This window comes from Poecile atricapillus, chromosome 2 (assembly GCF_030490865.1).
Source record: "Poecile atricapillus isolate bPoeAtr1 chromosome 2, bPoeAtr1.hap1, whole genome shotgun sequence".
In the NCBI taxonomy this organism is placed as follows: domain Eukaryota; kingdom Metazoa; phylum Chordata; class Aves; order Passeriformes; family Paridae; genus Poecile; species Poecile atricapillus.
In genome coordinates, this window is record NC_081250.1 from 89,603,494 (window position 1) to 89,626,168 (window position 22,675).

At 42.1% G+C, this 22,675-nt stretch overlaps 2 protein-coding genes across 4 annotated transcripts; one reads left to right on the forward strand and one right to left on the reverse strand.

Moving 5' to 3' along the window:
* Positions 1–754: 754 nt before the first annotated feature.
* SDHA (succinate dehydrogenase complex flavoprotein subunit A) lies at positions 755–16,391 on the reverse strand. The gene is made up of 15 exons (XM_058831906.1): positions 16,242–16,391; positions 13,141–13,227; positions 12,690–12,851; positions 11,761–11,904; positions 11,466–11,630; positions 10,206–10,354; positions 8,828–8,952; positions 6,461–6,629; positions 5,693–5,888; positions 4,693–4,864; positions 3,230–3,348; positions 2,785–2,896; positions 2,093–2,223; positions 1,473–1,586; positions 755–1,147 (listed from the first exon to the last, which is right to left on the reverse strand). The coding sequence occupies exons 1-15, from the start codon at positions 16,305–16,307 to the stop codon at positions 1,061–1,063; spliced, it is 1,998 nt and encodes a 665-aa protein (XP_058687889.1). The 5' UTR covers positions 16,308–16,391; the 3' UTR covers positions 755–1,060.
* Positions 16,392–16,809: 418 nt separating this feature from the next.
* Positions 16,810–21,495, forward strand: CCDC127 (coiled-coil domain containing 127). 3 transcript variants are annotated; one of them, XM_058832726.1, is made up of 4 exons: positions 16,810–16,932; positions 17,224–17,352; positions 17,987–18,286; positions 19,648–21,495. In XM_058832726.1, exons 2-4 carry the CDS (start codon positions 17,232–17,234, stop codon positions 19,818–19,820), a joined length of 594 nt encoding a protein of 197 aa, XP_058688709.1. In that variant the 5' UTR covers positions 16,810–16,932; positions 17,224–17,231; the 3' UTR covers positions 19,821–21,495. The 3 variants fall into 3 exon arrangements, with proteins under 3 accessions (XP_058688709.1, XP_058688706.1, XP_058688707.1); XM_058832723.1 differs by having other exon boundaries at positions 17,987–21,495; XM_058832724.1 differs by lacking the exon at positions 16,810–16,932 and adding an exon at positions 16,937–16,971 and having other exon boundaries at positions 17,987–21,495.
* Positions 21,496–22,675: the final 1,180 nt, after the last annotated feature.

Below are 22,675 nucleotides of genomic sequence, written 5' to 3' on the forward strand. Positions count from 1 at the left end.
ACGGAGAACACTTCATTCCATTGCAATCTACATAGGTAGCCTTCAGTCCTACAAGAACTGTGTTATTCACAGAAACGCTGCCAGAAACTGCTCTATTAATGCCTTACAAGTTAGATCCTGGCACTAAAATCACACTGAAATCAAATCTTGCAAGCTTTAAGATTTAGGCAAGTCTTCTGCCCCTTGGTGCTACTCTGAGACAGTCTAGGGCAATGCAGTGACAGCTGCTGCAATGGCTTCAGAACTTCCAGAGACAATAAAGATTGGGTAATAAATAACATTATCTATATTATTCTGTATCAGAGGAAGTGAATGTCTCTTTTTTCATTCAAGAGAACAGTATGACAATTCAAAGTTGTAACTACTACTATAACATCTTCAAGTATTACAGTCAGCAACTAAGATGCTTAAGTCCTCACATCACAAAATTCAGCATCTCCATCTTGTCTAAAACTATGGCAGTGAATAGCTGGGGGTGGAAGGGATCTCGTGGTCATCTGGTCCAACCCTCCCTGCGCCAGCAGGTGCACCTGGAGCATGTTGCACAGGATCAGATCTAGGCAGGCTTTTAGTACCTCCAGCGGAGATTCCACAACCTTTTTGGGCAGCCTGCTCCAGTGCTCCACTACTCTTAAAATAAAGATCATCTTCCCCACATTTAGATGGAAGTTCCTGTGCTTCAGTTTGTGCCCACTGCCCCTTGTCCTGTCACTGAACACATTTCTTGCACTTAAAATATGTAAATAACTACACATTCACAGTAAGAGCATTTTAATTATAAACATATCAGCATATTCAAACAAATACAAGACTTGTAATGACTTTATTTAGACACATTTTGTGTTTTAGCTGTCCCTTTTGACAGATGGGTGAAAGAACATAAGCTGTTCTGCATTCCACTTTTAATAAATGTACAGTAAGCCACAGCAGAATACAAGCGAGAAAAGTTTTGTCAGCATTTTCCGTTCATTGCTAAGTGCCAACACTATTTTGGTTTGCTTGTGCTATGCTTATGTACACTGGCCCCTCTGGGAGAGGGCTTCAAGTGAGATGGAAGCTGCTAGTACGAGCGGATCGCTGGTGGGACAGTCTGGCAATCTTCCTCATTCAAGGTTTTGTCGATCACTGGTCTGTACTTCAAGGTAACCTAAAGTAAAAGGAAACAAAAAACTTCAGGACAACAGGATTCAGAGAATGAGATCCAAAAAACACCAACAGTTAAGATTTTTATCAGATTCAGTTCTATCTTTGAAATACCATAAAGCTGTTCTACTGAACACCCAACAACAGGTTTTGTCACCATCAAAAGAAAAACAGGAACTAGCCTGACACAAGGGGAAACACAATTCCAGCTCAAATAGCAAAGTGGCTTCCCAAAGATCAACAGTGCAGGATTATCACAATTTCCAAGGCTGTTTATGAGAACAGCTGTTAACAGCAAAAAAGATCCTCAAGCACCAAGCTCAAAGTACCTTCCCAGTTGGGATATCCACATATGACAGGGTGTGCTTTCTCCAGTGCTCCTCAAATGGCTTCTTCTGTTGGCCTTGGAGTGGCTTAGAGTAGTCAAACTCATCTACCCGTAACTAGGGAGAAAATGAGATTAGTGCAGACCAGAAGTTGTATCTACAGATCACTTTACAACCACGAGATTAGCTGCATTTCAATTATACCTGTAACCCAGCATGCCTCTGAACAGACAGCAAACTTTCTCTTAACACTGCCTATGTCCAATTTGAAATGCTCAGGTTTAACAAGGGCTCTAAAGTAACTCTCCTTGCATAGGACAATTATTCTGTTTATGCATCCTTATGTCCTGTTTATGTGTCCATGGTATTATTGCTACAGTCCTGGTTTAGAGGTCTGCAATCACTCAGATGTGCACATGGAACAATTCTTCTCAAAATCATTCCCAGTGTTCCATGTATTGGTCCTTTTATAAAGAACAAATAAGAAGAGATAGAGCAGTACAAATAGGACTCCAAACAAATATTACACTAATTTTAACATTTGAAGATGTTACAACTTTAAAATAATCCATCTGAGGAAACATGACAACAAGATTCCTGCATTCAGATCACAGAAAATATACCTTATAATCCTCTCTGGCATGGGCACCCCGGGACTCTTTGCGAGCCTCAGCACCATAAATGGTTTGTAGAGCACAAAGCATCAGGTTCTGCAGTTCAAGGGTCTCCACCAAGTCAGTGTTCCACACAATACCTAGTAAAATATTAAAATACTATGGAAGATAGTCTACAAACAAGAGAAATACATGTGAGTGAACCAAAGGTGCATCATCAGTTGCACTTAAATAACCAAGTTCTCTTAAGATATACCACAAGACGTGGTAGTATCTGTCTGCATTGTGATCTCCTCAGCTGCAGAATGAAAACTGAGTGCTCAGCCTATGAATAGTCTTGGATACCTCTCTGCAACTCCTGGCGTTTTTGGAAGATTCTGACAAAGTTCAGCATTCATCTTAGTATTTGGACAATTTCACATCATGTTCTGAGGGCAGTTTGTACCTTACACATTTATATCCAATTTCAGTCTCTGCTTCTTTGAAAGATTTTTCCATCAGAAAATGACTGCTAAGGTCAAGTATTTTACCTGATTGCCATATTTAGTAAGTAGGGCTCTACAAAATATTTTGAAAGATTCAAAATGGTCAAAATCTTCAGCCAAAGAACATGTTATGTTTACAGAAAAAAAACAAAAACAAGCCACCAACACTCTTCCCAGAGTACTCTGGCCAAGGTGTGTTCTTTGCTATCACATTACCTCTGTCAAAAGTCTTTAGATGAGCCAGATCACCATAAATTTGGCTAAGTTTCTCACAGCCTTCTTGGAGTACAGAACCAGTACGAAATACAGCAGCATGGTTTTGCATTGCCTGCAACACAGTAAAACAAAATCAGTTTGATATGCTGCACATGAAAGCATGTAACTTCCTTAACTCCAGAAGAGCTTGATACAGAGCTGCTCTGAATTCAAACTTGTCTGCAGCCTGGAAATCCCCACATTCTTCCATTCACCCTGAACAACTGAAACCCCACTCTACCACACAGCAGGTGAACTACATAAGGGAATGACCATGAAGGGAAGAAGGAATTAACAAAACTTGATACAACCTTGGCTGCACACAGTCTTCTCACACACAAGTTGCCAAACCCCACAGTTGCTTGTAGCTTGTCCAACCTATCCCTGAGAGCTTCCCCAGGCTTACCTTCTGCATGCTAAGTCGCACTTCCGAAGTCCTTATGCTTCCATCAGCAAACCTTAACTTGTCAAGATTAGCAACTGACTCTTCACCAGCATTTGGTTTAATTGGGGGAATTGGCTCTCCTAATAAGAAAATTTCAGTAAGTTTGGTATCCAGGCTTGGGTTTGGTTTCTGGCAGTTTCAGAGACTATCAATTACTACAAATCACATTTGAGTAATGCACAATCTGCTTTCGTTCTCTGAGGTGCACACTAAGTGTCAATACCAATTGTGATACCAATTGTATCCATATATTTAAAGTTCTCAGTGGAATATGAATCCCATTCTTTCCTATAACAACTAATAAAGATTTTATAGGTTTGGCAAAATTCTGCTGTTCACTGCTTCGAAGCAGCACTGAAACAGCACAATGAAAATTCTTCTAAACTATGGAATCAGCCTGTGGTCCTTACCACCTTCTGCTATGCTTTCCTTGTCTCCTCACTCCCAAACCTCCCATCTTTTATTGGATATCTAAGGGACCAGGATCAGTCAATAAGCCTGGCAGTTAGACATGAGCTCTGCATCTTGCCTCTAATACAGGAAGCCACATGTTACTGGGCAACAAAGCAAACACAGCATCTTACCAGCACAGTTCATCTCACATGTAGCTTTGCATTCAGATTAATAAACCCCTTTCTACAATTTCTAACTCTAAAGAGCCACAGAATTTATTTTTTTTTTTTTCAAAAAAATGTTGGCATAAAGCCAGACCAATCAGGCATCACAAGATCTAAGCTGATTCCATGAGGAATCATCAGTCTCTGCAGTTGGTGCAGTTTGAACACCAGGCAGTAAGAAAACAGATGACTACTTGTGGACTCCAGCTGCTCTGGCAATGTAACTGCCACTTCCAGTATTTGGCTGGGGGTTGGAAGGGAGGGTTTGCTTCTTTGTTTTCTCAGGTCAACAACTGTCACTGAACTAGATACATATTTAAAAAATATGTAAGATTCAGTAGTGAGAATACGGTGAATGAGATAGATACTAAAAACTGCAATATCTCTTACCACTTGTATGTCAGTCCTTCTTATAAATAAATCAGAAAGGCGGCAGCAAATTCCACTATGTGAAAGTGCCAAGTGTTAGACAGATTACATTTTGATGTAGAAGACAGTGCAGTATGTAGAGAACACAGTCTTCACATTCAATATTCCTGTTAATTTGTCAAAAATCCTAACTGTTCTTACCAATAGCATTGGCCCAATTCTAGTTTTAAAAGGATCAATTATAAAGCAAACAGTAATGTCAAAACATTTGGCTGGCAAAGAACACACCTACAAAAACCATAAATACCAATTTCTTCCTTTTCTAACACATAAGAGTCTTTGAGTGTCATTCTAAATTTGAACCAGGTAGCAACACAATGCCTTGTTGGGCAGAAATTACATCATAAAGGAAAATGTCTCTAGAAAAGTGAGACTTACCAGGCTTGCATGTATTTGCAATAGTCAGGGCACAAGCACGACCAAAGACCACCAAATCCAGAAGAGAGTTTGCTCCAAGTCGATTTGCACCATGGACGGATGCAGAGGCCGCTTCCCCGCAGGCGTATAACCCAGGCACCACCTTATCCTCACCATTGACGTGTGTGATCACCTGACATTGCACACACCCCATTAATATTCAGCTTTTTAAAACACTCTGAAACAGTGCAAATCTCCTGATTTGCAAAGGCCACGTGCATGTAAGGATGGAACACAGCAGCCTAAAGTTTCTTCCAACTCTAAACACAGAATTGTTTTATTTCTAATGGGCAAGCAGAAATGTATGCAAATACATACATTTAGACCTGTATGTAAATACAGATAGGACTAAACCCCAAGATTTCCTTACATATGCTTATGAAGAGTGCATAGTTCTGTTTCACCACAATTCTGCAGCAAGTCAGAAATGCACAGGAATAAAGTCTGATCTGCATATGCTTCTAAAGCAAAAGTTTACATTTAAATGTAATAAGGACACAATTTTTCTTCAACTGAAGAATTCAGCTGCCCACCATCACATTGATTTCCAGCTAGTGTCAGCTGGAAGATCTGCTTTAGTGTTTAGATTATATGAACTACAGAGGAATAATACACATTAACTCATGTAACAGAATGCAATAGAACCCTACTTTGATCTATGTTCAATTATGCTATCCTCAACTCAATTAACAGAGAATTGCTGTCAGAACTGACAGTAACTTCATTTTAGATGTTTCTTGGAACTCCCATCTCCAGATGGACTGGAACTTGGTTATCAAGCTATTTTAAAAAACCAAAAGGACTGTGTTTTAAGTACTCTGACATCATTATTATATTATTACTAAAAACTGTATTAATCATCCTTACATTTATGAAACAATTCCTAATGCTTTTCTATTTGGAAAGTATTTTCCTAGTAGGATGATGAAAATACAGCGCAAAAGTGATGTGTATTCCTCACCTGTCCCTTGTAGTTAGTAGGAATACCTCCCATATTATAATGCACAGTAGGCAGGACAGGGATAGGCTCTTTAGTGACATCAACTCCAGCGAATATCATGGCTGTTTCAGAGATCCCTGGGAGACGGGTTGCCAGCTGCTGTGGTGGCAAGTGGTGCAACTGCAAGTACACATGATCTTTTTCAGGACCACAACCCCTAGCAAAAAACAGAAAAAAGCAACATTGGAATATGTAACAGGAATTTACAAACACTAGTGGCATTTCTAATCCAGTTTGTTTCATTTGTGAAAACAAATTGGTTCTTTTTCAAATGTTATCTAACAAAAATTAATATCTAGCATCGACTGTGGCACTTGAATGAATTGAGGCCATTTTTCAAGTCCCAGCTTTCTTTCCACAGTAGTTCATATTATTTAAGACTTTCAGCTACTACATCTCTGCAGAAATATGTAAAACTTTGTAATTAGTGAAGAGAACAGAGCACCAAATTATTTTCTTTGTAGTACGAGCATATATATGAAACTTGTTTGAGCAACTGTCTCTAGACACACTGAATTCAAACAGGAGACTCTTAACATCATTTGTTCTCTGTCAGTATCATTAGGAATTAACAAGAAAGATTTCTGCCTTACATACAGAAATCAGCTTACAAGTCATTAAAGCTTACTCTCATGAATTACCATGTGCTCATCAAATGAACTATTGCACTTCACAGTCTAGTATGACTAAGTGTTCCTTCTGCAGCTTTGTTAAGAGCATTTAACTAACCTTCCTTCACGGATTTCTATGGTCATAGAACGAGACACTACATCCCTGGAAGCCAGATCCTTGGCAACAGGTGCATATCTCTCCATGAATCTTTCACCTTGACTGTTGATCAGAATACCTCCCTCTCCACGACATCCTTCTGTGATAAGGCAGCCAGCCCCATAGATACCTGTTCAAGAATGAAAACGTCATCAAGGGAGATTTCTCCACATAGCTTCACAATCAGGATGAACACTGAATAAACAAGGTCTTCTCAAAATAACCAGAGGTGCAGATTTTATTCCACCCCAGTCATACCTCTAGGAACTGTCCCTCAACTGTTGTTATTCCTTTCACTCTTTCCAAAAGCTAAGCAACTTGATTTGCAACACCCACAGTATTTCAAATATTAAAACTGGAAGTGATCTGCACCTATCAATACATTAGGAGAATTTTATGAAGACCTTGTAGACCTTCAGCAATTTTTTAGGATTTTTAATAAACCAGAAGTTTATTAGGTCCATTTGCTGAGTTTTGTTACCTCTTGTGTGCTGAATCAGTACAGGATGGTTTCAAATCCTCTGTAACATAAAAACTTACTTGGTATCCTTTTCCTTTAGAGAAGGAAGGCCTACCTGTTATTCTGTAGCACTGGTCATCACAGAAAACAAAAATGCAAACTAACTCATGCACTTGATAATTATTTTAAAAGCTACAGAATTATCATATAAGCAGTGAAGCTTCTTTAACTAAAAAACCTTAGCTAAGTCAAAGGAACATTGAATCTCTGTGACATAACAACAATGTTGTAAAATTATGCAAACCATTTACAAAAAAATCACATCACGAATTAAAATGAAATATTTAATTACCTGCAAATCTACTTTGTGATCTTTGTTATTCACAGTTTAGATACTGATCACGTGCTAGAAAACCGCAGTTCTAAATACATACCTTAACTTCAACTCCTGCACTTCACTGAAGATACTAGTATATAATTCCCTAACATTTGCACCTATCCCATTGCTCTTGTATCAAATATCAAACCCCTTGAAATATTAAGGACAATGGAAATACAAGTTTAAGAGGTAGTTTCAGCTTGTCCTTATTTTGTAAGGCCAGCACCTCAAAATATTAAACACTGCTCTTTAAATTATAACAGCTGAGACCTTTCTCACATTATATCTACTCTCTCAAATTTATATTCAACAACAGACACAGACAAGTCTAAACACAGATCACAAGCAACAACTCAAAAGAGAAACTTCCAGAAAAGTGCAAACTGACTTGAGCACGTCATGCCTGATGTCCTGAGAGGACATCATACTGGTAACCTGTCACTAACAGGGTTACACAGGGCTTTATCTTAGATCCTGTGCACTTCGACATCTTCATAAATGACTTGGGCACAGGACTGTAAGGGATACTGAGCAAGTTTGTAGACACTGCAAAACAGGGAGGAGCTGTTGATTCCCTCAGAGGCAGGGAGGCCCTGCAGAGAGACCCCAACAAATTAAGAGGGCTGGGCAATCACCAATTGTATGATGATGAAGGGAACATGCTAGATTCTGCACCTGGGATGGAGCAACCCTGGCTGTAAGGACACACAGCAGAAGGAGATGCTGGGAAACAGTGCCATGGAAAGGGACCTGGGGGTTCTGATCAATGGCAAGCTGACCATGAGCCAGCAGTGCCCTGGCAGCCAGGAAGGCCAACCCAGTCCTGGAGGGCATCAGGCACAGCATGGCCAGACGGGCAAGGGAGGGGATTGTCCCGCTCTGCTCTGCACTGGGGCAGCCTCACCTCCAGTGCTGGGGGCAGTTTTGGGTACCACAATATAAAAAAGACATTAAAACTATTAGCATCCAAAGGAGCACAACAAAGATAGTGAAGGGCCTTGAGCAGAAATTGAATGAGGAATGGCTGAGGTCACTTGGTCTGCTCAGCCTGGAGGAGACTGAAAGGAGACCTCATCACAGCCTGCAACTTCCTTGTGAGGGGAAGAGGAGGGGCAGGCACTGATCTCTTCACTGTGGTGATCAGTGACAGGACCTGAGGGAATGGCCTGAAAATTTGTCGGGGGAGGTTTAAGTTGGATAGTAGGAAAAGGGTTTTCACCCAGAGGTTGGCTGGGCACTGGAACAGGCTCCCCCAGGGAGTGGTTACACCATCAAACCAGATAAAGTTCAAGAAGTGTTTGGACATTGCTATCAGGCATGTGGTGTGACTCTTGGGGTGTCCTGTGCAGGGACAGGAGTTGGACTTGATGAACCTGATGGGTCCCTTCAAACTCAGCATATTGTGTGATTCTGTGACATTTTAAAACAACATAAAAATCTGTTCAACTCACTAAAAATCATGTTATAAGCACTATTTGATATTCTGTACCTGTAGGGTGAAACTGCACGAATTCTAAGTCCTGGCAAGGGAGCCCAGCTCGTGTGACCATGGCTGTGCCATCACCAGTACTGGTATGAGCAGATGTGCAGCTGAAGTAAGTGCGGCCGTACCCACTGCAGAATACAAAAGTTAACAGAATTAACAGGAAGAAAAATTAAAACATCACTACAACATACCCCTAAATTATGCTGCTTGCACAACAGTGGAGAGGGTTAATAAGAAAAGTACTTTAAGTTTTACCATCTCCTGTACTAGTTCAACCAAAAGAAACCAAAACTGGCTTAGCCCAGTTTTGCTCAACTATATTTGAAAAACGGCTGGTAACAGAAGGTTGAAGAAAACCAATTCTTAAGCAGGATCATTAGGTTAATATCAGAAGCTTTTCTGCTATAAAAAATAAAAAGTTATTTCAGAAAGTTCCTTCAATCCATACCATTCAGTTTCATTTGAACCACACCTAAGTTTTTCTAAAAATACCATATAATGATGGTTTATATTGCCCATTTGGTCCTGCTTTTATATTCTTAGATTTAAAAACTAAGTTGCCCAGGTATAAAACACGAATTATTATGCTGCAAACATCTAGGTTAGCCTCCAACATTATTGAGAACAGCCAATCGACCCAATTTCAGGACAAACTCTTAAAATAAATAATAATGTACAGATTCCACACACCTCAAAGTACACAAGGATAAAAAACACATCAGAAAGACAAATTATGAGGGCAACCTTTTATAAATTTATTTATAAGTGTATCTTTTACAGAGACATTTATAAATATTTTTCATGTTGAAACAGATACAGGAGAGCCATAAGCAGCAAAAGACTAATGCAAATAGCATTCTAATAAACATATACAAACTTTGCAACCAAGTAATGGTAAGTTACACTCATACTATGATAATTTTATCCTAGAACAGTTAGAATTACAGTGGTAGTATCTTAATTAAATAGAATCTCTGGAATTTTGACAGAAGTTGTTTCCTACAGGAAATTCAGAACTCTACAAGCAGACATGTTGGCAGCATTGCAAAAATGTCTGTTTCAAACAGCACATTTTAAAAATTGAACACCATCTGAATCATATATAGTACTCTTACACATTCTTACTTTATGTCATTGTTCTAGAATAAAAGTTAGACCTCATACCAAATTTATACTTGGTCACAAAATTAGCATGTGCCTTCTTTCAGAGGGAATGACTGAATTCAGTTGTATTCCTTTTAGTGTGGGGGAAAGAACCTATAAATTATGTTCTGTCAGTCGATGTACTCCACACTGCGGATCCAAACATATGTACAAACACACAAACATCCAGCTGGAAACACTACCAAGTTTTGGTCCTTCATTACAAATGTTACCTTACCCAGTGGCAATGACCGTGTTCTTTGCTCTAAAACGATGTATGGTTCCATCTTCAATGCAGAGGGCAATAACTCCACGGCATTCTCCATTCTCCATAAGAAGGTCCAAGGCAAAATATTCAACAAAGTAGCTTGTATCATATCGTAGAGACTGGAGGAAAATTAGAAAAGGAACTTTTACTGAAGTAACCTCTTTTCAAAACTGTCAATGCACATGGGATGTATCAGGATAAAAAACATCCCCACCAACTCTCAGGGAAGACTTTTTCCTCATAACTTTAAATTAAAGACTTTGCTAATTAATCTATTCTAGCTTTAAAAGATACAAGTAGTGGCAAGGGCACTTAATTCTGAGCAGTCAGGAGCTGGGCAGCAGGACTTGTCATTACACTCTACCTTTGGCAACACGTTAGCCAGCTGCAGTGCCCCATGCATGTACAAGCACGCTGCACCTAATCTCTCCCAGAGAAATGAGAAACACCTCCAGGAATCCAATAAACCAACAGGAGCAGCAGGCACCGAGTCAAACATCCCTTCATGCCCTCAGGGATCAAAGCAGTGTTTGGCAGCACCAATAATTTGTATTGCAGCAGCACACAGAGCTCAAACCTGGAGGAGAGCAATTAGCTGGCTACCAAGTAAATAAAAAACAGTAGCTAACAGGTACTCGGATTTCTGGGTTCAAGTAGCTCACTAGAATTTTCAAACAGCCAACACTCCTCCAATTATGGTTCGTAGAATTAATAGGCACAGCTGGAGCACTAGTTAATTACTTGCCACAAAACAAGCTCAGAATTGCACAATAGGCCTTTATTCATTTACACCTTGTTTCCCCCTCCTCCCAGTTTGAAGATGAGCAAAAAAAAAATGCCAGCTAGTAACTCTTTTCAGAGCTCCCCAGTGCTACTTTGTCAAACTTTTGAAAAAAAAGGGCTTTTGGGACAATGTTTACGTAAATTCTCAGTCTAGTTCACAGACAGAGAAGTACTAACAGTGCATAACTACTCCAGATCACAAAGCTGACAGTGTACACTAATTAGCATCATCCTCATCCTCATCCTTCCACATTGCCTCAGGAAGGCAGATAACCCAGAACTGCTATAAGCCATTCCCCTGGATTTCTCATTCATATGTGAACAGCTACATGTTTGTTTGGTTTTGATTTTTTTTTTTTCAAACTCTGTGGAGAAAAAGGAAAAAAAAAACAAACCAGTAAATGCAAACACAGAAACTCAAACCAAGTTTACTTCACAACTGCTTACCCTGCCATACAAAGTATGTAAGAGTGAATGTCCAGTCCTGTCTGCAACACAACAGCATCTGTGGGCCTGTCCTCCTTTTCCAAACTGAAGACTCTGTCCACCAAACGCACGCTGATAGATTTTTCCTTCTTCAGTTCTGCTGAATGGCATCCCGTAATTTTCCAGCTGTTGAACCCAAATGCAAGCATCAGAAACTCTTGTGCACTGCGATACGATGTTATTTTAAGGAGATGTCCTTGGAAGTTAGTCTGTGTTATTTATAACTACAGCTGACATCAAATCCCTAGAGTCTCACCTCTATCACCGCAGCTGGGGCTTGCTCAGTCATGTAGTGTATGGCATCCTGGTCACCCAGCCAGTCCGACCCTTTCACTGTGTCATAGAAATGCCACCTCCAGTTATCATCCTCCATGTTCCCCAAAGCAGCATTGATCCCTCCCTGAAAATGAAAATCCATTTTCCTGGCATTACAATTACTTGAGTATAGCTTTAGCAGGTTTACCTCATTTCTATTAAAAATCACATACCAGTTATGCATCTGTGTACAAGAAATAAAGTTATATTTAATGTGGCTGTGAAAAACCCGTGAAACTCCTCCTTTCACAATGGCTTGTCCTGCTTTTCTGTGTGGCACAGTGAATCACAGTTACACTGTAGGCAAAAAAGGAGCACTGCATTTTGATAATGTTTAGAAAAGGGGAAGAAAAAAGAGGCAGCATAATGAAATGAAAATGTATGGCAAATTAAGGATTTTAAGAACAACTGGAAGCAAGATTAAAAAAATGTGTCTTGCAAGGTCACTAGCTTGGTACCAGAATGAAATGTACCTGTTACTTAACAGAAAGTTTGGCAGTCATGGGTTAATGATTAGACTCTCATGATATTAGAGGCATTTCCTAACCTTAATGATCATGATTAAGTTTGATTCTATGACATACTACCCTCCAAAAAGTTTCAACTAAATATGCAACATTTATAAAAAGAAGCATGGCCTTGAAACAAGATGTTCATGTGCCCCATCCCTAGAAGTGTTCAAGGCCAGGCTGGATGTGGTCCTGAGCAATCCAATCTAACGGATGGAAATCCCTGCCCATGGCAGGGGCGTTGGAACCGGGTAACATCTAAGGTTCCTTCCAACCCAAACCATTCTCTGATTATTTTACATCCAAATCAGCTCTCTGACAACAGGCATGTTTTAAACATTTGTTCTGCCTCATTCCTCACCTGTGCAGCAACTGTATGAGAGCGGGTGGGGAACAGCTTGGTAACACAGGCTGTGTTAAACCCAGCTTCTGACAAACCAAAGGCAGCCCGCAGACCTGCTCCTCCTGCACCCACAACAACTGCATCGAATTCATGGTCCACTACTGGGTATTGTGTAGAAATCTGGAAAAATAAATCACTTTGTTATCATCACAAATAGTTCAAAGTAAGTCAAACACGTTTCATAAAAGCATAAATAGGATCGGTATAATGTTCTCAACAGACTTTTGCAGCAATTGCTACGTCTGTTGTACTCTCTTGATTGGAAACTGTCATTAAAAAGAGCCACGCATTTCAACAACTCAGTGTCACGAAGTACTTGACTACAACACTCCACTAAAAGCCTGAAAGTTTCATGTCTGTCAAGCATTAAGTGCATTACTGAATCAGAATATAAAAAGTACAGACATACCGAGTCAGACACCTTCGTGGAGGCATTTTTCTTTCCATAGACTGTGAAGTGCAAGTTCCGGGCAGGAGCCTGGCATGCTGCTGGCCACTACAGAAAGAAGCCAAGACAACTATTATGGAACAAATGTTTCCACAGAATAGACTTACGGCACTCTCAGCTACCCTACATTTATAACAGATCTTCACTTACCACTTGTAGCACAGATACAAGAGTATTATTGCATTTCAGAGCTACCTGCACTGAAGTTCTGGCTGTCCTATAATCATGCCATATAATCAAAAAGAGTTTGACTGATGAGATAATAGCCTGTGTCACACTTTTTTAGGAACAGCAATAGTGACAACACAGACTCTCAAGCAAAAGAAAGCTAGTTTTATTCTTCCAGCTCTCCTTTTATAGACAGTTCTGAGAAGGTAAAACTTTCACTGGCCATCAAACCAACACATCACCATCACTGGACAGTGAGGAACAACACCCCCTTGACCATTTCTTACAAGTAAACAACAGGGAGACAAACAACGCCTGCAAAGGTTGTTTTCCTTCTCTAAGGATGAGTTCCTCTTCACAATTTCTCAGGCCACACTTTCTCAGGCCAGTGTGAGAAAGTTATGTGACGTAGTTTCACACAAACACTGTGCTACCTGCCTGATCTCCTGCACTCAGCATCCACAAGCCTGCAGTTAACAGGCCTCACCTGTACCCACTATTGACTTCACCAACAGTGACCAGCTTCTCAGACCTGTCTGAGGCTGTACTGACAGAAGAATATGTCTGCAATTAATGCTGATGTATTCTCGCAGTTTTTTCATAATTTAGCAAAGATGAAGCTTTGTGGGAACCATGGGAAGCAAAGGAAAGTTACTCTCCTGTCAAGTAATCCTCAGAATTTGAATTATTTCAGGTGGTCACAGTACTGAAAATTAAAAAAAGGTTGTAGGGAATGCTCTTCCAGCTGAGCATTGCTTCAAAAGTCAGAGATATTTCTCTTATTCTTTATGAAATTAGTGACCAACTTGGAACCATTTATTAATACATAAACTTTGCAAAAGGATGCAAGGCTTACACTTCTGCAATGTCACTTCCTACCCCCTGACTTGTCCAAAACCAAACCAAACCAACAAACACCACACCCAAAACTATTCAGTATGCGGACTTTGCTTTGACAGATTAAAACAATCAGAATGTTAGTCTCCACCTCTCCAATGTATCAGAACCTGGAATTCCTTCTTTACACAGTTCAGAAAATAAGCCTAACTTAGCATGTATGATTGCTGAGAACAGCAACACAAAGTCACATTAGTGACCTGTCCAGTGACATCAGCACTTCCCTATTTGAAATATAACCTAAAATGCACTGGAGTGATATCTGCAGCTGTTACATTCCTACAATATGCTAACAAGCAGCTCTTCCCTCCCCCAGTGTTCACCTCTTTTCCATCTCTGATGTGAATTCCAGTACACTTTCCCCAACCTAGTTTTATCATTTCTCATACCAGTTTCCTTAAATTATCTTCTTGCATAACAGCAAATCTACTCTGTCATTATACTTGCTAGCACATTTCTGGTTTCTGCAGTCATCTTGGAATGAGATCAGCTCCTAACATCTATTCATAAGGAGTTCCACCAGTACTCTCCTCCAGGCAGTTACTCTCTCCCTGTTCCACACTGCTGTGTTACAAGGTTTTGAGCTTGAACAAAACCGCACAAAGCAGAAAAAGACCCTAAATCTGAAGGAAACACTGACTGCAGTAATCCTGAACTGTTATGACACCAGGAAGATCGTGGCCCTTTTGAAACTAAATGTCCAGTCAGGGCCAGCTCACTGCCGTCTAAAATATGGAGACACTCCTTAAACCTTTCCCTCTCTCTGTAGCTGTATTTTCTGCATTGTAACACAAGTACAACAACAGCCCACTTTCATTACCCCAAGTTCATTATGGGCATGCAGGATGAGAACAGTGGGAAGAAACTGAAAACTCCCTCCTCACAATGGAGACAAGCAAGCCTTCATGCATGATTTACAGCCCCCTAACACAAACCTGACAGACTCCTCAGCAGGGCCACAATCACCAGCCAGGTTCAAGCAACTCAGATATACACTGGCTTCCCACACAGGTCCAGAATCACAGAATGCATTAGGCTGGAAAAGGCCTCTGAGACCACTGAGTCCAACCAATGACCAAATACCATCGTGTCAACTAGACCATGGCACTAAGTGTCACATCCAGCCTTTCCTTAAATACTTTCAGGAATGGTAACTCCACCACCTCCCTGGGCATCCTATTCCAATGTCTGATCATCCTTCCTGTGAAAAAGTTCTTCCTGATGTCCAACCTCAACGTCCCCTGGTGCAACCTGAGGCCATTTCCTCTTTCCTGTCACCAGCTGCGTGGGAGAAGAGACTGAGCCCATCTTGCTACAACCTCTCCTCAGGCAGCTGTACAGAGGGATAAACTCCTCCCGAAACCTCCTTTTCTCCAGGCTAAAAACCCCCAGCTCCCTCAGCCGCTCCTCACAGGACTCGTGCTCAGACCCTTCGCTGCATTTCTCCGGACTCACTCCAGCACCTCAATGTCCTTCGTGAATTGAGCAGCCCAGAACTGAACACAGCACTCGAGATGCGGCCTCAGCAGCGCCGGGTACAGCAGCATAATCACTTCCCGTGTCTTCCTGTGCACACTACTGATGATACAGAATGAGTCTGAGGCGAGCTTTCTATCCCGCTGCTCGGGCTGCACCTGCCAGGCTCCTTCAGGGCCTTTCCCGTTCATCCCATTCCCTCAAAACCCTGCTCAGGGCCTCAGGCTACGGCGCTCACTTCCCGAGCCGGGAGGCGCGGCCCAGCCATACCCACAGCCACCTACTCCCAGGAATCTGGCCCCGGGACACGAATCGCGAGGTCGGTGCCGCTCCAAAATAGCACCGAAGGAACCGAACCTGGCGGGGCTGAGGAGATCACCGGGCGGGTCAAGGTCACGGAGGAGACAGCGGAGACAGGCCATCGCCGGGAAAGCAGGACAAAAACAAGGGCAAGGACAGGGACAAGGGCATAGACAAGGGCAGGAGCAAGGACAGGGACAAGAGCAGGGACAGGGACTTACCGCCCGGGAAGCCGCGGCCAGTCGCAGCCAGCGCTTGGCCAGCCCCCGCGCAGCCGCTGCCGCCATCACGCACCGCAGACTCGGGGGGACTGGAGAGGGGGAGCGGGTGTGAAGGGCGCACGCGCGGGGCACGGCGGGACAGACTAACAGTGCCGCCAGGGGGGGCTCACCACCCCAGAGCTGCGTGATGGAAGATTCCTAAACAGCTCTTGTTTTGTGCTTTGAGTGTAAAGAACATAAAAAAAAACAACCAAACAAACAAACAAAAATCCTAGAATTTTGTTACTGCCATTATTTTTCCTTGATGACATATTAAAATACGTACGTCTCCAATACTGTAAGAGTCAGTGTTTTTGTCTGACAGCGCCTGAATTTTTGTGTAATTACCAGGCCAGAATAATTTTTTGAAGTTGTGGGAAAGACCATTCCGTAGACATAAGATTCGGACAGAAGGGTGAAGGAAAAACCGTACAGTCTCTCTCGGACAAAAAGCAGACTCAGCAGCTCCAGACGCTGGAATTCAGATTCCGCTCACGGCTGCGTTTGGCGGCGGCTTTATGAAATAAAAAGCGCCCGTCAGGGGCGGGGACTGACGTCCGGCAGCGCTTCAGGCTCGGGCGAGCCTCGTGTTGTCTTCTCCCCCTTTTTCTCCAGGCTGATGGGCCGGCCCGGGAGGGGGCGGGGCCGGCAGGTGAGTGGCAGCGCCAGGGGTCCGCGCGCTCCCGGGCTCGTGCGTGGGGGTCCCGCCGTGGGGGGAGCGGGACAGAGGCGGGGATGGGAGCGGGGATGGGAACGGGGATGAGCCCGGCAGGCCGTGTCGCGCCCGGGGCTGCCGCTCAGGGCGCGCCCAAGCGTCGGGGCCGCCGTTCGCGGGGCTCGGGCAGAATTCCCAGGCCCCCAGCGGGAGGAGAAGGTGGCAGCGGGAGCGGTCCCGATCCCTCTGCGCGTTGCTGAGGCGGCATCTCCCCTCTGTGCATCGCAGGTGCCTTCATGAATAACTTAAACGAGCCTCCCAACTGGAACATCCTGCCCAATCGGCGCGGTCCCGGCGATGACGGCAGCCGCTGGAATTACGCCCTGCTGGTCCCCATGCTGGGCCTGGCCGCCTTCCGTGAGTAGCGCTGGGCCCCCGGCCCAAGGGGGGCTCCTGGAGCAGTGCGGTGATGGAGCCCAGCCCTGCCCCGCCTGGAGACTTCCCCAGGCCTTCTTGTTTATAGCGCTGTAAACAGCCAGCGCTGTCGGTAGCGCTAAGGCAAGGACCACTTTTCATACGCGGAGTTCAATCCATATTTAATAAGCTCCAATATACAAAGCTCTCTCAGGAAAAATGGACGCAGGGTGTGCTGGAGAGCCCAGAGGTAACAACGCCAGATGTTGCTGATGTATTTATTTACTGGGCCTAGAAAATTCTCCATGCAATATCTGGATTGGAGACCTCCAGTTTGTTTCTCCATTACTTTATTTTCCTTCTCTAATCTAAGTAGTGCTAGTATAGACAATAAAATAATAGAAAATTTCTCTGAAATTTTATTTCAGAGAAAGCATGATCATTCAAAGTGACTCACTGTGAAACAAGGACCACAGAAATATATTTTGTGGGGACATGTAAGTAGAAGTATCACTGTGAAGGGCAGGAAGGAGAGCTTTTTACCACTTCGTAGCTTCATTTCTGGCATAGCTAATTTATCGTATCCCTCATTGTTACATGTTATACTTGCATCTGAAGTCTCATTTATATGTGATAGGTTGGATCTGGACCAGAGAATGTCAGAAAGAAATAGAAAAAGAAAGACAAGAATACTACAGAAAAGAGTCAACTTTACAAAAAGACCTGGAAGGCAAATACCGGGATATAATCACGGAGAATCGTCGCGCTGTTGCTCATCTGGAGGTGGAGCTGGAAAAGGAACGCAACAGGACCCTGAGTTACCGTGAAGCCCTCGTGTCCCAGAGCCGCAAACTAGTAGAAGAGAGGAAGCTGCTAGAACAGGAGCAGGAGAAGTTGGAGCGAGAAAAACAAGTCCTTTTGCAGTCTGGAGCAGAAGGTACCTTGTACCAGAGTTGCCTGGCAAAGGAAGAAGAGTGGCAACAGAGAGCCAATGTTTTACTAAAAGAATTTGAAGAGGGACTGAAGGAAAGACAGGACATCTACTGCAGTCTTATTGTACCCAGAAGTCAGAGACTAGAAATAGAGAAAAATCTGCTAGTTAAAGCAGCAACTAATCCTGTTGCTATGGCTTTACATGTGGAGAGTGGCTTAAAAGATATTTTCAAACATGATAACTACTGTGGCAACGTGCTGAACAGAACCAGAAGTCAAAATGGAAAGCTTATGTGGCTGTATCTGAGATACTGGGAACTAGCTGTTGAACTGCAAAAATACAAGAAGGTAGAAAAGGCCATGTTAGGAAAACACTAAGTAGGGGAAGCAGTGGGATTCCGCACGATACACTGTGCGTGGTAGGGGACAATCACAGTTGTAGTCCAAAGCTGTTAAATCCTTCTGCTTCTGTGTTGCTGCCTCTCTTCCTCCTTGCACTTGTATTTGCATGGGACATGTGCAGTGCTGGTGCCTTTCCTCACACTAACAGCAGATGCTCTGGTGAGCTGTGTATGCTCCTAAACTCCGTGAGTGTGTTTGTGTTGCAATATAGAGATATGCCAACTCCCCAGGTATCAGAAGCAGCAAAACAGAACTCAGGTTTAGAGGGATTTGCCTCGTTGATGGTCACACTCCAGCAACAGAGAAGGGTCATTTGTCTCCCCCAGGTGCAGTAGCACATTGTGCTCCTTATCCCTGACATTTTACATGGTATCTCAACACTGTCTTTTATTATTACTATTGTTTTTTTAAAAATTTGTCTAAGCAAGACTGATTTTGAGGCAGATGTTTGAGAGAGATGGTGTTGGAGCCAGCTGCTTGACACATGAATCTTACGTGTCTGTATGTACAATTACATAAATATATATATGTGTGTAAGTGTATGTGTTAGTATTTCTGAGGGGGAAATAGTTTGATCCTGTTTCGGATTAGTCAGTCTTGCATTGTCTTCCAGTTTAATATACAAATAATGCTTTATGAATGAAACATCCAAAAGATGCTAATTCAAATAATGTATAAAGGAACAGACAGATGTCCCATTGGCACTTGGGATCCATTCTCAGATTCTAGAGAGTGTATAACCTGGAAGTTATATTCTCATACATTGGAGATACCTTAAAAATTCTTTTTTTTTTCTCAATTGAGGTTTTAGTTGTAACCCAGTAATGTGCCACCTTTATGGATGTCCCCATGCTGCTGCTTCTGCCTTTCAGGGCACTGGCTGCCTCCTGGTTTGCTTGCAGTGACCTCCTTGCCATTGCACCTGGCTCTGCTCCTTAGACAGGTCCTGTTTGTTGTTTGCAGACGGGAACCTAAATGCAGCCTGCACTGGTAGCCACTACTCCCTCTCCACCTGTCCCCCAGAACTGAAGTACATACTCTTTTCTGCAGCTCTGAAATTCTGTGCTTGTGGTTCACCACTTTACATACACATGACCATGAAGGCCTACAGATTCACAAGCTTTGCACACTTCTAAGAAAGTTTTTTTTTTTAATTTAGCTACTAAAATAAAATAGGTAAAAACAAAAAATACTGTGAAATAATGCAGGAAAATAAAAAGGTCCAGATTTTAAAAATTCAACAACAAACAAATTTTAAAAACCCAGTGCATTTCAGTTTCTTAGAACTTTGAGTATACTTTTGGTCCTTTTAGCAGTAGGAGCCACCTTTCTTTCAATTGTGCCATGTATTTAAAATAATAACTTTGTTCTTCCCCCCTTCTAATCAAGCCTTAGACCTCAAAGAGACAGTGTTTACCCTTTCATTTATAACATTTAGTCTCCTCTGTTACTTGACTGATTAGTGCTGGTAGGTTGTCAGTTGGTTAATTAGCAGTTTATTATCTGCCGAGGGTTAGACTTGACAAACGCGTTTGCTCTAGGCAATCATGTAGAACCATGGCTTGGAAGCAATCCAAGCTAAGTTTATGCCCATCTTCCTGCAGATGTGGGGCTTTTCTCTTACTGTTTTCTCCTGGTTTCATTTTAGTCTGAGCTCAGAAGATAGCAGATAAATCTTTTGAAACAATGTGTGCAACGTAATCCAGTTACTAAGCAAAAATAGTTAACATGGAACAAAATTCCTGAGCAGAACAGATGTTTCCCAACTACTTGGTTTTCCAGTTGAGATTTTGCTCACCTTGGTAGTACTAATTGCACTGTTTTGTTGACTTATTAATCCTTTTTCTACACTGACTTTTTAAATTAAGTTTTAGTATACAAACTTGGAGAAAAAGAGCACAAACACCAGAAGAGCCACAGTTTGTCTGGGTGCCAGGCATATGTGGGTTGGGAGATGAGAACACAGCTGAGTTGCTACTCATGTGTGACACCCTGAGCCAAGCTGCTGCAGCTGGACATAGGCACACAGTCTAATTGCCCAGGAGAACAAATTAGTTTGAATAACAGCCTGTGTGTAATTCCTTCAGGATGTGAAAAGTGACTGTCCAGCTGTGGCACGCTTCATAGATTCCTGCAGGCAGTTAAGCCACTCAGCTGACTAAGAGTGAATCAGTGCCAGTGTAATTGAGATTCATGCCTTGAATTTGTACAAGTTAGCCTTAAAAGATCAAAGGTTTTATGCTTTTTCATTTTTTCCTAGTTTGTCATTCATATCACTCAAAATGTTTAAAAAAATATAATCAAAGGTAAAATACTATTTTTTCAGTAGGAATATGTATATTCAAGCCTTACACCCTTGAATGTACAGGATGCAATGGATGCAATGTAGTAAAGGTTTGGTATTCACTTTCTCTTTTTTAGAAGTGTTATTTGTACAACTAATTGAACTAGTGGTCGTGGACACTTTGAAGATCATTGTATCAAGACAGAAGAGTTGTTTCAGAAGGCTTTTAAAAAGTGTGTAACTGATTTAGAAGCACTGGCCCCATCGGTTTCTACCAAAACTCATGTTTGTGGATATGCAATGTATTTTTGAAATGTTCCCCCTTTGTAGGTTGTTACGCTGAAAATTCTAATGTAAGTTTTATCTTGCCCCACACTTGTTCTGAACTGGTTAATTGTTTGGAACTGCCCATATACATATGTAGAATGCAAGAATAATTTGTTTTCAAAGTATTTAATGAACTTTTTATTATAAAATTGTCACTTACCTGTTAAACAATAACAATTAATAAAAACCTTACATATTTCTGCACTGTTTTGTAACTTGGGCAAGGTGGGTAGGAGAACTGGAATTTGCTACTTTATTCAGACTTTCCAAATTATCACACCATTTCAGGTTTTATTAAATTGTACATTTTTTAAATTGTCATGTAAAAAGTTTTGGTCTTGGTGCTGAGAAAAGAATATGTTACAAAGTTTTTTTTCTTAGGAAAGAATACTGTTAAACAGGTAAGTGCAGAGCATTAACTAAAGATAGGGGGTTAAAGGTGACCATCCCTCTGAAACACTGGACATTCCTTCGACAGAATGTTGTGTAGGATATTCTGTCTTCTTCCAGAATCCCTCAGATTCTGCATGTCAGCTGCTTTTCATTTCTCTCATCTTCCTGCTCTCTGTGAAGAACTGCAATCCAGCTGCTCTAGGACAGTGTTCAGACACTTGAAATTCTTGTTCCTGGAATAAAAGATCCTCAGTCTATTTGTTTTTGACACAATCCTTCATCCTCTGGCTCTTTAAAGCGTGGGTTTGAGCACTCCTGTGTGAGGCTGAGAAAACTGAGTGTTCCTCTGTGGGGAGGGTACAAGGCAGAAATAGTGGTCAAGGGTTCAGTTACTGTGGTGAAGTCACAGGAATTTGAGTTATTGCTGTGAAAAAAGGATGAAAGGCAAATTTATAGTTGCAGTTGTGGTGCAGCTGGATATGAAGGCTTTGCTGGTGTGCATGCCAAGGTCCACATTATTGGTCATTAATTTACTGCCTGGTCCAGGAGCTTTCCCTCGTCACTGCATATCTGAGACAGCAGATGGATCTGCTAAGAAGTAACTCACTGAAATTTAGCATAGCTCAGCAGTGAGATAATGGCCACTTCACCGCAAAACAGCTGAGTGATTGCTGCTACAAAACTGAAAGTAAACTGGAGTAAACTGAAAGTAAACTGAAAGTAAATGTGCTTCTGGAAACAAGGAGTCTGTGGGTGGAAGAGTTTGAAGAGAGCTGGTGGATTGTGAGAAGAGTGGTGGCAGCTGTCCATAGTCATGCACCCCAACAGCCCTGTGCCGAGATCACCCGGGCTCTCCAGCTGCCGAAATAATGCCTCTTCACTCTTGTGTTCGTAACAGGTTTGTATTTCTGAGATACCTCACCCCTAAGCTTATCGCAATCAGAAAAAAATCCTCGCAAAGCTGCTATGGTTGGTATTTGTGCGCTG